Below are 17819 nucleotides of genomic sequence, written 5' to 3'. Positions count from 1 at the left end.
TTCTTTTTTTCAAACGGCGTTAGTAGCTGCTGTCATAGCTTCTGCTGACCACTGTTGCCTCACTTTTTTTTTTTCAAATATTCTCGCATCTACTAAAATGACCAAAATAAAAAAAGAGTGAGAACTTTTATACGTTTTATTTTCTAGAATTTTAAACCTCTTAAGGGTTTATAAAATAAAAACATAAAAATGTAGTTTTTAAAAAAGAGTTGAACACATAAGAGTGTATTTTCAATGTGCTATTCCTGAATGCGACCCCAATCAAAGATGTATGAAAGGAAAAATATCTAAAAATGATAAAGTTTTTTTAGCGTAAAAAGAAATTTTAAAAATTAACACATTTATCATTATGACTAATAATATGACTTAAGGAAGTTGTTAGTGTCTATTTAATTAATGCACTTTAAAATTCTGAACATTTTTACAGAACTCTTGGATCTTAAGGTGGTTTATACTAATGAGAAACTGTTGTTGGTTTTTTAGCTTTTTTTTATCATGAATAACAAAATTGGTTATAAATTGTTTATTTTTTAATCTCAAGGTAATACTTAACACACCCAGACTAATAATTAATGTCAATGAAACTCCTGGCTAGCTCAATACTGACAATATAATAAAAGCAGAATTGGCATCGAAAATATAATAAGATGAAAAGAAAATAATGGAAATAACGTGGGTAATATGGGATGGTATCCCATATTACCCCCATTTAGGTATCTCATATTACCCCACTATATAGCACACTTCTAATTTTTTTTTTTTATGTACCACGTGGAATGGACAACACTTAAAAAGTATTTTATGTTTAATAATTGGTCAGTTACTAAGTAAGTTCTAAATATAGTAAGATAGTTTACCTTTTTAGACTATTTTGGCCTCCTGCAACAAAGTCGATGTTATGTAAGGTTCACTTGTGAAAACTTGCAAGACTTTTTTCAAACGCAAATAATTCGAAAGAGAACAACTTATACTTGCGGAAGTAACCTCCTGACATTAGCCTCGTTTCCAATTCAACAAATATTTTATAACACTGACCTATAAGTAGATAATAGGGGTATCGCATATTACCCACTATCCCATATTACCCGACTTTCCCCTATCTTTGTTTAGTAAAAAAAAGCGTCGCTCACATCTTTGCAAACCGAAGAAATAAAAAAAAAAACCTATAAAAAATTAGAAAGAAATTCCAACATTGAAAAAAAAATCTTTTCCTTTTTGAATTAATGCTATTCAAATTTGAATAAATATATAGAAAAACTCCAAACATTTATTTATTTATACTTATGTCAAATAAGGATGCTTTACAAAAAATCCGCGATTTGGCCTTGACTGCCCAAAACGCGAGAGCAACAAGTCGATAAAATATTTTTTGCACTATTTTTAAATAATTTATGTTTATTGATAAATTGAAAATTTAATAAAATAGTCTTTTACAGTTCAAAAATTATAACCTTATAAAATTTGTAACCCCTTAAATTTAGGGGCTTCAAACTTTGCATAATCATAGTTTTTGAACGCTAAAAGATTAAACTGTATGAAATTTAGAATTTATCAATGAATATAAGTTTATTTAAGATTAGTCAAAAAAATATTTTATTTGTTGCGCTCTCGTTCGGGGCAGTTGTGGCCAAAATGTTAGGGGCTTTTTTGTTCCCAGATTGCAATCATTGTAATTTTTTGCATCCTTATTTTACATAAGTATAAACATATAAATCTCATACAAATCTCATATACATGTAAAATATATTATAGATAAATAAATCATGCATTAAAAGGCAATGAAGCAGAAAAATACGTTTAACAATTTAATTTAAACACAAGTAATTAGCATGGTAATTAATGTAAATCCTGTAATATTTTTTCATAATAGTAGTTTTAATTGAAATCAACAAAACAATAAAAATTATTCAATTTGAAAATATAGATGATTCTAGACGTTTAAATATTAAAAAAAAAAAAAATTAAAAAAAAATAAATAAGTAATGGACGCAATTCAAAAACGTTTATTGTTATTAATTCTGACTTTATTACCTTTCTTAGTTTATCTGGAACAAAAGTTACGTATCAGAAATACGATTGCAAAGTCTTCAATAAATATTTTAAAACAATCAAATAATGAAAATAAATCTGGATTTTCGGAACCTCCTTTTGTTTTATCTTATTCACTTTTCGGAAATAACTGGGACAGATATGGAAGTGCTGTTGACAGTGTTGCTGCGTCTGCTGCAGAGAGTAGTTTTTACCGAAATTGGAGCGTTCGTTTGTATCACGATGGAAAGATGATGCATAAAGATTTAGCCAACGTTTTTAAAAAAAAGTATAAAAATCTCTATTTTTACGATGTTAGTTTTCTGCCGGAATACGGAAACGTTTCCTATATAAACGGAAGAGCATGGAGATTTCTTGCAGCTGGCGATGACAACGTGGAGATAATGTGTAGTAGAGATTTAGATTCTCCTATTTTAGAACGTGAAGAAAATTCTGTCAAAGAATGGCTAAACAGCGGTAAAATATTTCATGTTATGAGAGATCATCCAATGCATGGAGTTGTTATACTTGGAGGAACGTGGTGCTTTAAAAATGGAAACAACCAGTCTCTAGGAAAAGTAATTACCAAATTAGTTCTCGAAAAAAGCAAAAGTCATAATGAAGCACCCCCTGATGATGATCAAACAGTTTTAGAAAACTATATTTGGCCGTTAATTAAAAACGATGTTTTACAACATGACTCTTATTTATGCTCTACATACAATGGTAGTGAGCCATTCCCATCTAAAAGAAAAAACAGAAAACTTTTTATAGGAATGATAGGTAAACTAGTTGATAATAAAAGTAATCTTCCTGCTTGTCCAAAAGAATGTAGACCTAAACAGCACCAAGATTGGGAATATTGTTAACATTGTTAAAGTTATACTGAAATATTTTTATTACTGTTATTGTTTTTTTCCAGTCATGTTAGCAAAGATGTTCATAGGACTACAGTCTTTTTGTAAAGTTTATTTATCTTTTCTCACCTTTTTATTTTGAACCACATTCAATTTGCGAAAAATTGTTTACTCTCTGTATAAGTTTATAAATTCTGCTTTAAAACTTAATAAAAGTGCATTTAAATACTCAAAGCTCGTAAGCAGTTTTTTTTAGAATTAAATGAAGCTTATTAAGGTTTTATAGAGAATATTTCAAACAAAGAGGATTTCAAATTTTTAATATTTCTTTAAGGTTAAACAGCTAATATTTTTAGCTTTAAAAAATAAAAAATAATTTTTATCATTGTAATATAATAACAATAAAATAATCATGTTGCAATAATAATCCTAATAAAATAAAAATCTTGGAGAAATCCTTGTCGTTCATATTTTTTAAGTTTAAATGATTTTTTTTACTTTTGCTATTTATTTATCTGTTTGCATTTTTATATTATTGGAACACATATACACACACACGCACGTTATGATGGAATAAAGTTTGCTAATTTGTTGGGCTACTTAATTTTAAGTAAAATTATCAAAATAAACGAAGTCTTTATTGCAATGATGGTTTAATAGTAATGCAAAAAATACAGCTTAATAAAATTAGATAAAATGTTATTATAATTTAAAAATTATGTTTTAATTTTAAATTATATTATAATTTACAATATTATCTTTTAAATTAAAATAAACATAAACTTCAAAACTGTGAATATTCTTGATGTCGTATTTAACCTTTCTAAAAACTCATTCTTTCAAAAAACAGGATGATGAATTATTATCTATCAATATTAACTCAACCCTTCCACCCTAAATTCTAAAAAAAATCCTAGCTTTAATAAACAAACCGGCAAAACCAAAACCTTTGAAAATGTATTATATTCCTCTAAACTTATTTACATTGATGTCTTACAAGCTTTCAAAATTAGATTTTTAGAAATTTCAATATTTCGAATTTAAATTTGACCAGTTGACAGAAGAGTGCAAAAAAGAGAAATAGAACTAAAACCATTATTTGGTTGAACCAAATAATGGTTTCAAAATATAACAAAAATGTTTCCACTATCATAAATTATTTTTAATCATCCCCCTCTCCTTCTAATAAATAATAATAAATGGCATAAAATTTTAAATTGAAATACAAATAAAGTTAGCTGCAGCTGCACAAAAATAGAAAGTGGAAAGAATTATAGAAGATTAACAAAAAATAAGTTACAAACAAAAAAATTGTTGTTGTAAACAATAAAAAGAAAAACAAACAATTGCCTAATAAGTGTAAAAATGTTTATCAAAAAAAGTGATATAAATGTGTTGTTTCTTCAAAAATTGTACCTGATTAACAATATGTTAGATTAACAGAGGGTAAATGGAAAAAAAATATTTCGTCAATCATAAGCAATTTTTTATAAATAAAAGTATTTAAAAGACACCATGCATTAATTGGTTCATCCTTAAAACAGCACCTGCGTATAAGAATTTACATATAATGTCTACAAGCCTTAATATGTAAATTCTTATACGCAGTTTGAAATATTTACTAATGCAAGAATGTTTATTGAACTAAAAATTAAAATTTCTAAACACATGAAAATAAGTTTTAAATGATAATACTATTAAAAAATATTTAAAAATATAGTTTTTTAAATGTTTAAGAAAACCGGAGTAAACATTTTTAGGGTATTTTGTACCATTTTTAAAACTGTTAATAGGAAATCTTGACATTAAAATTTTTGATTTTTTTTAATATGTATTTTTGTTTGTTAATATTTTATTATTCTAAATAAAATGGGTTCTACTCTCAAAAAAAAAAAAAAAAAAAAACCTTTAAAAATTGTTTCAAAAAACCCTAAAATCCATAAATATTTAACAACTAAAAATAATTTTAAACTATTTTTTTCTAAACAAAGTTTTAGATTTTTTCAGTAAATTATATATTTTCTTGAAATATATTTTATATTAAGCTTTTTTTAAATTAAATACTTAAAAAATTAACGAAACGCCACCGAAAAAAAAAGTTAGAAGTATTAGATTGGATAAAAATATTTTTAGCTAAAAAGTTAATCGAAAAACTTCCAGCAAATAAATTTACAACTGCTAAAAAAATAATTCAATTTTATCACTTTCTACGAAAGTCAAAGTGTGAAGAAAAAGTAAAGTTCTTAGTAGGTTGTCGCAACAAAAGTTCTTCTTTTATACCTAATTGTCTAGTTGATCAGCCTGACCTCTACATACTATCCAAACTAATGGTTCTTTGAATACTTGGTGGAGTTAGAGTGCTTACAATACAAAAGCTAAAGTAATGTTTTCAATAAGTTCTAAATTATTGTAATCCATGTTTGTTCCATAAATATGCTGTTTAATATTCTTACAGGATTAAAAAGAAATATTAAAAGATAAAATGAGAAAAGTGAAAGACAAAGAAGAAGATATTGCTTTCTTAAAAGACCAGCTTAGTGAAAGAAAAGGATGTCTTAGAGGTAGAGATGAAAGATATGAGTATTCTGTAGTAAGAAGTAAAGAAGCACATCAAAGTTAAATAGAAATCCATCAGCAGAAGTATATAAGAATGATTTAGATTATCTAAGTTTTGCTAGTTACACCAGCGACGAATTAGGCGAGGAAACAGATGTTAACTTTAAGATTAATGAGCATCCTAATGTTCAAATTATGTTCTTATTGCTAAAGATATTTTTCAGTAATCACTCATATTGCAATGGGAGAAGGTATAACACCCCACCAACATACAGCATTGATTAGTAGTGTTATTGTCATGGTTGGTGGTTCTGTAGCAAGCTTTAATTGTTCTAAATCCACATCTTATAGAGCTGCAGAAAACATAATATCTGTCAAGGCTAAAGAAATAAAAGAATACATAAAAAACAATGTAATATCATCAGATTCACTAATGACTATATACTTCGACGGAAAAATATTTAAGATAGGTCATCATTAAAAAGTCTTCTTAAAAAATTAGGTGCAAGTAATAATCTTCAGGAAATAGTTTTAAATAATTGCTCAATACAACGTGCTTAAACAAACTTAAGCAATTCAAGAGCATCAAATTAGAAGTTGCTGTTGTTTTTATAGCAGAAACACTCCCTTGTAATGTGCATCGTGCAATTATTCTGTTTGTAAGGGTCGTAGCAAAATTGTTTGCAATATTTGTCTAATGAAGATATTCATAAGTTTTTTTTGAAAAAGTTGTTATAATAATATTACTTTTTAAACAACAAATTTCATTTCCCCGGTCCCCCCTCATTTAATTGTAGAACTGATTTTGATTTTTTTACAATCACAATTGAATGTGTTAAGTTAAAACTACAGAACATAAAGTATAATAAATCAATGGGGCTTGATGTTATTCATCCAAAACTTTTAAAGAATAGTTCAGATTTAATGGAGCTTCCACTAACTAAACATTAATTTTTGAAGCATCTATACATTCCGGCATGCTGATATTATAATTTATACCCGCAGATGTAATGGCTATCTTTAACATAGGCGACAAGATGTTAGCATCAAACAACAGACCAGTTTCCCTTACCTAAATTGCATGTAAAATTTTAGAAAGTTTTGTAAAAATCTCTTTAGAGAAATCATTTTATATTAACAACTCAATATCATCAAAACTGTACGGATTTATAAAATGAAAATCATGTACAACAAATCTTCTTGAAACACTAGACTTCGTTTCGTACTCTTTAGCAAATAAACAACTAGTTGATTTATCTTAATTTTGCTACGGCATTTGACGCGGTACCTCATAGATGTTTAATTTTAAAACTGAAAGCGGGTAGTTTAAACGGAAAACGTTTAGAGCGGCGAGTCAAATAAGGTGATGTTTTCTCTATTTAGATAAATGTTTTAAGTTGTGTACCTCAGGGATCCTTTCTCAGACCGTTGTTATTTTTCATACTATTTAATGATTTGCTTGATTGGCTTCAAAATATTACAAAACTTTATGCTGATGATTCAAAGATTTTGTCAACAGCGGAAAATGAAGAATAAGTAAAAATGGTTCAAGCTGACTTAGATAAAGCTGTCGTTTGGTCAAAAAAATGAAGTTGAAAAAACAATTTTAGCGAATATAAGTTTCACATTAATAAACAAGTTAGTAGATTTATTTTTTAGTAGATTTTTCGGAGTTATCAGAAGCAGGAAAAACATGGCAATATTGACAAAACTTTCATAAATGCGCGTGAATTTATTTCGTATTGAAGTCTGTTCGTTTAATGAGTTTGTTCTTTGCTCAGTCAGTTCACAAAGTGTATTCAACGTGAATAGGACCGACGCTAGTAGATGTCACGTAGGATGGGAGGGGGGAGAATGGTGACTTAAATTTTTTGCCAACTAAAATAAAAAATTATCTTTTTTTTTTTTTTTAATTTATTTATTTTCGTCATTAAAAAAATAAGCTTTTACAATGTTTTTACAACATAAAAATATAACATTAAAGTTTCGACCGGAGCCGGCAGAAGACATGGTCTTATCATCCAGCCCCGTTAATATAACTAAAAAATTCAATAAAAATGAAAAAGGAAAGTAGAAACTAAAGAGAAAACTGATTTAACAATCAATTTACTATTTGCAGAAAAAAAAGGAGAAAAAAAAAATTTTAATTATTTTTTTAAAATTATCATTGTTTTTAATTCTCTATTTTATTTTACTTTTATTTTTATTATACACGCACACACACACACACACACACACACACACACACACACACACACACACACACACACACACACACACACACACACACACACACACACACACGCATGTAAATATATGTCCGTTCTTATATAAATACAGAAGCAAATAAATTCTGTTCTATATTTCATCTACAAATGGCGTAAGTTATAATAAATATTGCATTTACAAATTGCGTTATTATTATAATATAGAATAATATCAAACATGTTTTAAGTACCATACAATATAATTAACATGTTGCGTCAATTTATTAGATATTAAATAATTAACATTATCAAAATTTTTAATAAAAGGATAGTAATTGCTTTGTCTCAAAATCAAATAAGTGTTGTTTTGTTGCACGTTTAAATTGTTGAGTTGAAGTTAAAGTTTTTATATTATTCGTTAAAACCAAGTTCCATAACCGCGGCCCTCGGCAAGATATCGAAAAATCAGCTTGTTTTAATAATGTTTTAGGTATAATTAAATTATTTATTGAGATTTTAGTTTCGCACTTGTGGTTTAAAGAAAAAAAGTAAGTTTGGAAAATGCTTGGTAGCATACCATTTTTAAACTTAAACATAAAAATAAGTATATTAAGAATATTTATTTCATAGACATTAGGCACTCCAATTTCTAGTAGTGGTCTGGCACTAGCGTATTTATTTGCATTTAATATCAAGCGACTTGCTCGTTTTTGTATTTTGTAGATTGTATTTAACTTTGAAGGATAAGTACTTGCCCAGATAACGTTGCAGTAGCTGATGTAGCTATGAATAAATGCAAAATAAATATTTTTTAAACAATTTGCGTTCAGGAGATGTTTTGTTTTATACATAATACCAATAATTTTAGATATTTTATTTTCTATTACTTTGATATGATTACTCCAGCTAATATGTTCATTAAGAATTACGCCTAAAAACTTGATTGAGTATTCTCGTTTAAGTTTTGTTTTATCAATTAGTAAATCAGGTAGTTTTAAGGGGAGGATTTCAGATTTTGATAATTTTGTAAAAAGAATATATTTACTTTTTTCGACGTTTAAAGAGAGTTTGTTAGCCTTAAACCATTCGTTCAGGTTCTCAAGTTCTTGATTAACAATGTTAAATAATAGGCTAATGTTTGTGCGGCTAAAGAATACTTGCGTATCATCAGCAAAAAGGACAAAGTTTAGTATGTTAGAAGATAAGTAGATATTGTTAATGTAAACGAGGAATAACAATGGACCTAGAATTGATCCTTGTGGGACCCCACAAGTAATCTTTTCAAGTCGTGTTACAGTGTTGTCATATAATAAAGTTTGTTTCCGATTATTAAGGTAAGAGCGAAACCATTTTAAATTGTTATTTCTTATTCCATAATTATACAGTTTATAAAGAAGAATCTCATGGTCAACTGTGTCAAACGCTTTTAAAAGATCGAGAAAAACCCCAAGAGTGTATTTATTGTTGTCAAACCCATTTAAAATTTCGTTGACAAGTTTGGCTATAGCGTGTTCTGTTGAATGATGTTTTTGAAAACCATATTGGTTATTATTAAGCAGGTGGTGGTTGAACAGGTAGTTGTAAAGTCTATTGTGCATTATGCGCTCTAATATTTTTGAAATGCATGATAAAATAGAAATAGGCCTGTAGTTAGAAGCTATAGAATCATCTCCGCTTTTAAATATAGGAACAACTTTTGCTAGCTTTAGCTGATCAGGGAATACCCCATTTTTTAAAGACAGATTACAGATATGCAGAAGGGGATATTCAATAATATCGTAGACATTTTTTACAAAGTTCACGCTAATGTCATCTAGACCTGGACTTTTGTTTTGTTGTAAGGTATTAAATGCATTCTTAACCTCATCCGGAATTATATCAAGCTCGTTCATAACTGACGTTTTTTTTTCTAAATACGATTTATAACATTTTTTTCCAGGAGTTATTTTGTTAGCTAGTTTTCCCCCAATTTTTATGAAATAATTATTAAATTTCTCTGCAATATCTATTGCCTTATTGGTTACTGTATCATTCTCATCTGTTTTTAAGTATTGCGGGAATACTTTGGTGGCATCTTTTTTTCCCCTGTTACCTCTTTAATTACGCCTCATATTTTTTTTGTGTTACCGCTAAAGTTTTCTAATAAATGCAACAATAGTTTGTTTTTGAATGCTTTTTTAATTTTTCAAATAGATTTTTGTATTGTTTATATATTTTTTCGTTTTTGTTAAAATCTTATATATAAAGTCTATATAAGTCCTATATAAAGTCTTTTTTTCAAAAACTTTTCATAAAGCTTTTTTTTTTTTTGAAGATTTAATAAGACCTTTTGTCATCCAAGGACTTTTAAGGTTTTTGAGTTTATTTAACTGTTCAAAATTCGGAAATCCTTGGTTTTTCGAAACTCGAAAACTGACTTGTCTAAAAGTAGGAGGGGAGGGGCGAGGCTATTTGCCAGTCGATGTAGCAGCACTCCCTAGTGAGTAAGGCTATAAAATAAAAACATTTTATTAACAAAATTAAAAATAAAAACATTTTATTAAAAAAATAAAAATAAAAACATTGCTTACCGTAAAAACCCCTAATTCCGGATGTAACCTAATTCCGGATGGTTTTAGTAAAAAGTTTCATAACTCCCTTAATATAATGAATTTATGAATAATTTTTTTTAATTAATAAACGTCTTTACAAGACAAATCGAAAAATATAAAAAAAAAGTTATATAAACTAATGCAATCCATGAAAGATTTTAATTTGAAATCTCTCATAACTAAAAAAACAAAAAAAAGGAAAAAAATAACTTTGACTTGCAACAAAAAAATTAAAAAAGTAAAAACACTATTTTGTGCAGAATTTTATGCTGATTATTTTAGCCAAAAAAAATTAAATTGCCTTTTGAAATAATTGAAAAAAATGAAAAACAAATTTGCTACCAGCCAAAAAAAAAAGACACCTAATTCCGGATAGAGGTAATTATTATTTTATGTACCTAAAAAAAATAATAAACAAATTAGCCAGCAGCAATAAGCAAATACACTTTTGAGTCCCGGATACAGTTAATTACAATTGGCTATTTTTTACCACTTTCATGCACATAATATAATATATTATGTTCATGAAAGTAATAAAAAATAAAATAGCCACCAGGGAAAAAAAAATTGACACTAATCCAGATACAGCTATTTTTTTTAGCATCCATAAAGTTAACGCATTTGTGTTAATTGTATTACTGTATTAAAGAATATGGATAATTTTAAACAAAAAGAAAAGCGAGAGAGTCGAATCCAGCTAGCTATTCAAGCTATTACTGATAAAAAAATGTCATACGTACAAGCTGCTAAGTGTTATAATGTGGCAAAATCTACACTTTTTGACAGAACAAAAGGATCATCTAATAATCGAGGAGCGCCAAGAAAGATGAGCAACATCACTGAAGCTATTAATGTTGATTTATTAAAATTTCTGACTGATATAGGCTTCGGCTAGAATAGAAAAGACGTGTTTATTGTTGTTGAAAACTATTTAAAAGAATCAAACCAACGTAGTCTATTCAAAAACGGCAAACCGACTAGAAAATGGTACTCCGGTTTCATGAATAAATATCGTAAAGAAATTTGCCCAAGAAAAGTAAGCGGTATGCAAACTATTAGAGCTGTGGCTACACAACCAGCTATAATTGACAATTGGTTTGAGCAATTAGCAGTAGCATATAATGAGCATAATTTAGGCGATAAGCCGTTTCAAATATTTAACTGTGACGAGTCTGTTTTGCAATTTGATCAAGGCAAAGTCAAAGTTATTTGTAGAAAAGGAACAAAAAACCCTAAAAAGCTAGCACCATCGAATGAAAAGAAAATGACGACAATCTTGACTTGTTGTGACGCATTCGGTAATTATTTACCTCATCAAATAATTTATGAAGGCAAACATGTTATAAAAGACTGGTGCAAAGGCGGTGCCCAGAATGTTTATTATAAAAGTAGTAGTTCAGGCTGGATCGAATCCGAACATTTTTTGTCGTGGTTTAAAACAGATTTTTTGCCTCACGCAAACAAACTTTCAGGATTTAAAGTTCTAATACTTGATGGCCATGCTTCACATATGAGCTTAGAGTTGAAAAAAAAGCTTTAGAAAATTGTTACTTTGGCGTTTGCCGGCTCATACCAGCCATTTTTTACAGCTTTTTTTTTTTTTTTTTTTGTTCATTTAACAATATTCTCTGGTAAAGTCGTAAAGTGTCGTTGGTACATAATATATAAAGAACACGGAAACTCGAAGAGGATCATAAGATCCTGTCACCGAGAACCGTTTAACAATACAAAAATTATAAACCAATTATTTCAAAAAAATATAAAATAAAAAGTAAATACCGTTTAAGATAACCTTCATACAAATAAAATAACCTCAATTATAAAACACCGTTTAACTAAACAATAAAAAAATAAAATCAAATATTTGAAATTAGTAAATACCGTTTTTATGAAAACCGTCATACAAATAAAATACCGATTAAAAAAACAATAAAAAATAAAAACAAATATTTTAAATTACATTTAGAAGCAATTATAAAAGAGAAACGAGATCAGAAGAACTCGAAAATATTTTCTATTGAGAAAATAACTTTTTTCAGTTTGCTTTTGAAAGAAGAAAAATTCCAACTTTGGGAAAAATCAAAATTTTTTAAAACTATTTGGTTCCACAAATAAGCTCCGCGATAAGATATAAGAGACCTTCCAAAATTTGTATGCGAATAATGTTGATAAACAAAATTGTCATTTCTTAGATCATATTTGTTTTTGGGCTTTATTGCATGTAAATTTTGAAAAGGTATTGGAGCTAAGTTTATCTTACATTTAAATATAAAGCAAAGAGTGTTAAAAACATTTAGTTGGTATATAATAAGAATACTCATTTTGAATAAAAGTAGTTTTGCATGAGTAAAACGATCTTTAAAATTTATTAGTCGTGCTAGATGCATCTGTTGCCGATAAAGAGGATCTAATTGACATTTTTTAGCACTGCCCCATGCGATATTTGAATAATTTAGATGGCATTGAATAAGTGAGTAATAAAGTTGAATTAATGCGTGTCTATTTACAAAACTTCTCGCTTTATGTAGTACTCCAATATTTTTTGAAACTTTGTTGCGCAAGGTTTCAATATGATTTTTCCACGTAAGGTTTTCATCAATAAAAACACCAAGAAAAAGTATAACTTTTGATTGTTTTATTTGAATATTATCTATATATATTTGAGGCATATCATTTGGCAAAAGATGTTTTTTGGATTTTGGATTAAATAGAGTCCATTTAGTTTTTTCTATGTTAATTGATAACTTATTAGACTTAAACCATTTTGAAATTTTTATTAGCTCTATGTTCATGTCATTAAATAGTGTTATGATATTATTGCTAGACAAAAAAAAGTTTGTGTCATCAGCAAACATTACTGTTTTTAAATTTGAGGCATTATAAAGATCATTGATATAAATGAGAAAAAGAAGTGGTCCTAGTATAGACCCTTGGGGTACACCACATGTTATATCTAGTAAATTTGTTGTAGAGGATACATCAATTTGCACATACTGTTTACGATTGCTTAAATAGCTCTTAAGTAATTTTAAAAAATTACCACAGATTCCATAATTTTCTAGTTTTTTAATAAGAATCTCATGATTTATCGTATCGAAGGCTTTTGATAGATCTATGAACACTGCAAGAGTAAATTGTGATTTTTCAAACGAATCTGCAATATTTCTAGTCAGATGAAGCGCTGCGTGTTCAGTGGAATTATGTTTTTTAAACCCATACTGGGTTGTACTTAGTATTTTATTTTTAGAAAGATGATCATAAATTTTATTGTAAAGGATCTTTTCATAAATCTTTGAAAAGCCAGAAAGTACAGAAATTGGACGATAATTAGTTATATTTGATAATTCCCCCCCTTTAAATATTGGTGTAACTTTGGCTATCTTTAGTTGATCAGGAAATATACCTGTTTAATTGAACAAATAAAGACCTGAAAGAGTATAGTTTTTATGATCTCGTAAGAACTGATTATAACGTTACCATTTATTTGATCTGGGCCTATCGATTTATTGATTTTTAGCATTTTGTAAGCACATTCAAACTCTTTAATCGAAAGTTCAAAGTTATTAAGTATAGAAATTATCGGAAGATTAAGATCATTAATTGTGTTAGTTATAATTGGAATATTTTTTTCTAAATTTGGACCAATTGTTACAAAAAAATTATTTATTTGATTTGCTATATCTTTAGGATTATATAAGAAATCATCATTGTTTTTAATAAATTTTGGTAAGTTGCATGTTTTAATTTTTTTATTGCCAGTAATTTCATTTAAAATTTGCCATGTGCGTTTAGCATTATTCTTAAACTTCTCTAATAAGTTTGAATAGTATTTTTTTTTTAAGTTTTTTTTTGACTTTCAAAAAGCTTTACATAATTTTTATAAATTTCCTTATTTTTATCTGTTTTTGACTTTAAATACTTTATATACAATTTTTGTTTAACTTTGGAAGATTTCCTGAGTTCTTTAGTTTAAGCTTTTTTTGTTTAAGTTAACTTTGTATTGTGGAAAGTTTGCATCATAAACTTCATAGAATGTTCTAAAGAATGAGTTATAAACCACATTTGCTTCCGACGAAAAATTTATATGTTTCCAATGTAGTAATGATAGTTGTTCATTAAATGATGCAATATTTACTTCACTGAAACAGCGTTTTAGGATAATTGGTTTTTTTATTTGTAATTGTTCAATATCAGTATTTATTGAAAAGAAGATAGGAAAATGATCTGAAACATCATTTTTAATTAACCCTTTTTTAAGAGATTCATTAAAAGTGTCTGTTGTCATAATATTATCTATTAAAGATACTGACTTTAAAGTTACTCTTGTTGGTTTATTAATAAGCGGAATTGCACCTTTTTCAAATAAATCATTATAAAAACTATTAATTTTGGAATTTACGTGATATTTTAATGCGTCTAAATTTATGTCACCAATAATGTAATTTAATTTCTTTTCTATTGTACATTTTGTTATAATATCAGTAATTAAAAAGGACTTGAAACTATTTATTTCACCAGATGGTGGGCGATAACAGCAACTTAAAAGTATATTTTTAGTTTTTTTGGCTAAAATTTCAATTGTTAAAACCTCTTTATCAGCATCAGAAATACTCATGTCAGGCCTATTTATAAACCGCATTCCTTCACTTACATAAAAAAGTACTCCACCGCCTCGTTTTTTTGTTTTACGTGCTAAAAAAACAGTAAAACAGTAAAAAGCGCATGGAAAAGAATTGTCGAAAGTTATTTGACTAAAAATCACTTTCAAAGCCTGGCTAATTGACATTTTCCGACCATGTTTAAGGATCTCATCCAAAATGGTGGGTTTAAACCTGAAAATGCACGGAGTGGTTTAAAAAATACTGGTATACTTCCACTCGATCGTTCGCAAATTTCTTCTAAAAAAACTTCCATTGGTGCTGTGTTTCGAGCTGTCGAAAACAACAATATTGAAAATTTATTTGATTTTTCAACAATATCTAGTCCATTAGTTATGGGAAATGCTACCAATACACCTAATACACCGTCAAGAATGTCAAATCGTGAATTTTTGCTTAAAAGCTTTGCTAATTTGAATAATGCTGTTCAATAAGTGGGCAAAGATATAAACAAATCAGTGTTAAATATGCTTCGAGATCAATTGACACCAACTCTAAATAAAAGAGTTCAAAAAGTGAGAGAATAAAGCAACCAGCTAATTATAATATGACTTCGGCGGATGCCATAGCTTACGATGAAGCTGAACAAGCATCAAAAAAACAAAAATTAGATGAACGAGCTGCAAAGAAATTTACTAGAGAACAAAAAAAGATTTCCACTGCTACTCAAAAAGCGAAAATGCACAGAAAAGAGAAGAAAAAAAAAGTTGAGACAAAGTCCTCAAGCTTCAAATAACATTTTAGTATCTGATGATCTTCTACGTTATTCTTGCGAAATTAATTGGACAAATAACTTAGATAACCAATGGCTTGCGTGTGAGCAGTGTTCAAATTGGTCATGCATTGAATATGTCTTTGATTATCGTCCAACCATGGAATTTATTTGTAACGAATGTGCATAAAATAATATATATTCTTTTTTTATTAAATGATCTCATTTTTTTAATGGATTAAAATAATTATTTTAATGTTAGTATTATTTGTGTATGTGTTTTTCTGTATTTTATACGCATCCGGAATTAGGGACATAAACACCTAATATCGGATAAAAACAATATTTTTTAAAAATAAAAGATTTATATTGCAAAAATAATATTTTTTATATCGTTTGATTTGTCTTGTTATGAAGTTTATTTATTTAAAAAAATTATTTCAAAATTCTTTATATTGAGCTAGTTATGACAATTTAGGTCCTAAACCATCCGGAATTAGGGGTTTTTACGGTATATTGTTAAAAACATTCAGAATGTTTTTAAAAACATTCTGGTCAAATAAATTTGCGTTTTTGTGTTTTTTTTAAAAAACGATTAATTTGTAATTAAATTAATGGTTTTAACTTTCTGACAACACGCAAATGTTGGACGAACGTCAAAAGTAATTAAAAGTGACGTATGTGTTGGCGTAAGAATCACTTTTTTCCTTCCGCTCTTCCCAAATGCAACAAACTATATATATATATATATATATATATATATATATATATATATATATATATATATATATATATATATATATATATATATATATATATATAATATATATATATATATATATATATATATATATATATATATATATATATATATATATATATATAAATTGGTAAATAATAAGATATATCACATTTAATAACAACTTTTGAAAAAAAATTTATTAAAAACATCTGTGTTTAAAATTTTATCAATTAAAGAATTGACGATCAAGTAATTAAGTCGATTAAATAAATTTTTAATCAAATTGTTGTAAAAAAAGCTTTTCATAAAAGCTATTATTGTCTTTTTTTAACGTGAAGTACAAAGAAATTTAAGATCAAACCACCAATACGTAAATTAATTTCTTTTCGTTGTTGCTTTTATCTATAACGTCATCATTTTAAATGTTTTTCAACTTCGACTTAAGGTGGGCGATAACAACAGCAAACATATTATTTTTTATTTCATTGAATTAAATTTTAATCGTCAAATCGTCGATTAAATTTTTATCGTCAAACCCTTAAATTGACGTTACAAATATTTACGTATTTTCTATTCTAAATATTCATGTAATTTTTAAATTTGTAAACTAAAAAACTTTGGGTTTTCTTTAACATAAATAATTAATTCACCGCCGTGTTTGTTTGTTTTTCTAACAAAATTAAATTAAAATCCAGTGTTTTGATATGAGCTTTGATATCTTATGATATGAGTGTTTTGATATGTGTTATGATATCTAAATTTATAACAATGCACCATGTTAGGTGTTACTATTGCAATAAAAATAGTTCAGGTGTTCTCAAAACTGCAGAATATTTAGTTTTTTAATTTCTTAAATTTATATGAACTGGATTAAAATTATTAGCCTCTATATATTCTTTTATTTCATGGTTATAAAAAAACTGCAGTTGCTTTGTAAAGCCCCAATTTCACCAAAGTATTTAAGATACGGATCCGGCTCTTCGTTAAGTTTATTGTTGATTTAACATATTTACCTTCGGCTCTTTAGTCATTCACTTCTTTAATAATCGCTATGCAATTCCATCCCAATGGCTACATCATCGTTTTTAGACGTCTAAAATACTTTATAATACGTTGTTTATACGTCTAAAGCACGTGTTGTTTCTACTGGAATAATTCAATAGCTATAATTTTCGTTACGTAAAATTGATCGTTTCACTATTTTAACTAAACATGGTTTTCCATAGACTTTTTGTCATTTGAATTTTTTTTTTAATTAATTTCTTTGCCAAATGAGATAGTAAATATTAAAATAAAAAGCCGGTGCAAGAAGAAGACATACAATGTCTTATCGCCGAGACCCGTTTACATAATCGGCGTTAGTTAATATTACTTTTTGAAAATGAGTAATCAAACAAAATGTTCAAAAAAAATAATTAAGTAAATTACGATTCCACGCAGATATTACTGACACTAAACAGTATAAGAT

At 27.4% G+C, this 17819-nt stretch overlaps 2 protein-coding genes across 2 annotated transcripts; one reads left to right on the top strand and one right to left on the bottom strand.

Annotated features, from left to right (window-relative positions):
• Window positions 1-11239: 11239 nt before the first annotated feature.
• Window positions 11240-11779, top strand: LOC136079477 (uncharacterized). Its single transcript, XM_065795216.1, has one exon. It carries the CDS (start codon window positions 11240-11242, stop codon window positions 11777-11779), a length of 540 nt encoding a protein of 179 aa, XP_065651288.1.
• A 277-nt stretch (window positions 11780-12056) lies between these two features.
• LOC136079476 (uncharacterized) lies at window positions 12057-14878 on the bottom strand. The gene is made up of 4 exons (XM_065795215.1): window positions 14234-14878; window positions 13717-14092; window positions 12336-13642; window positions 12057-12074 (listed from the first exon to the last, which is right to left on the bottom strand). The coding sequence occupies exons 1-4, from the start codon at window positions 14876-14878 to the stop codon at window positions 12057-12059; spliced, it is 2346 nt and encodes a 781-aa protein (XP_065651287.1).
• Between the last annotated feature and the right edge of the window lie 2941 nt (window positions 14879-17819).

Source organism: Hydra vulgaris, chromosome 04 (assembly GCF_038396675.1).
Source record: "Hydra vulgaris chromosome 04, alternate assembly HydraT2T_AEP".
In the NCBI taxonomy this organism is placed as follows: Eukaryota; Metazoa; Cnidaria; class Hydrozoa; order Anthoathecata; family Hydridae; genus Hydra; species Hydra vulgaris.
The sequence above is the reverse complement of the archived record's forward strand: the minus strand, read 5'-3'. Positions and strand labels throughout refer to the sequence as shown.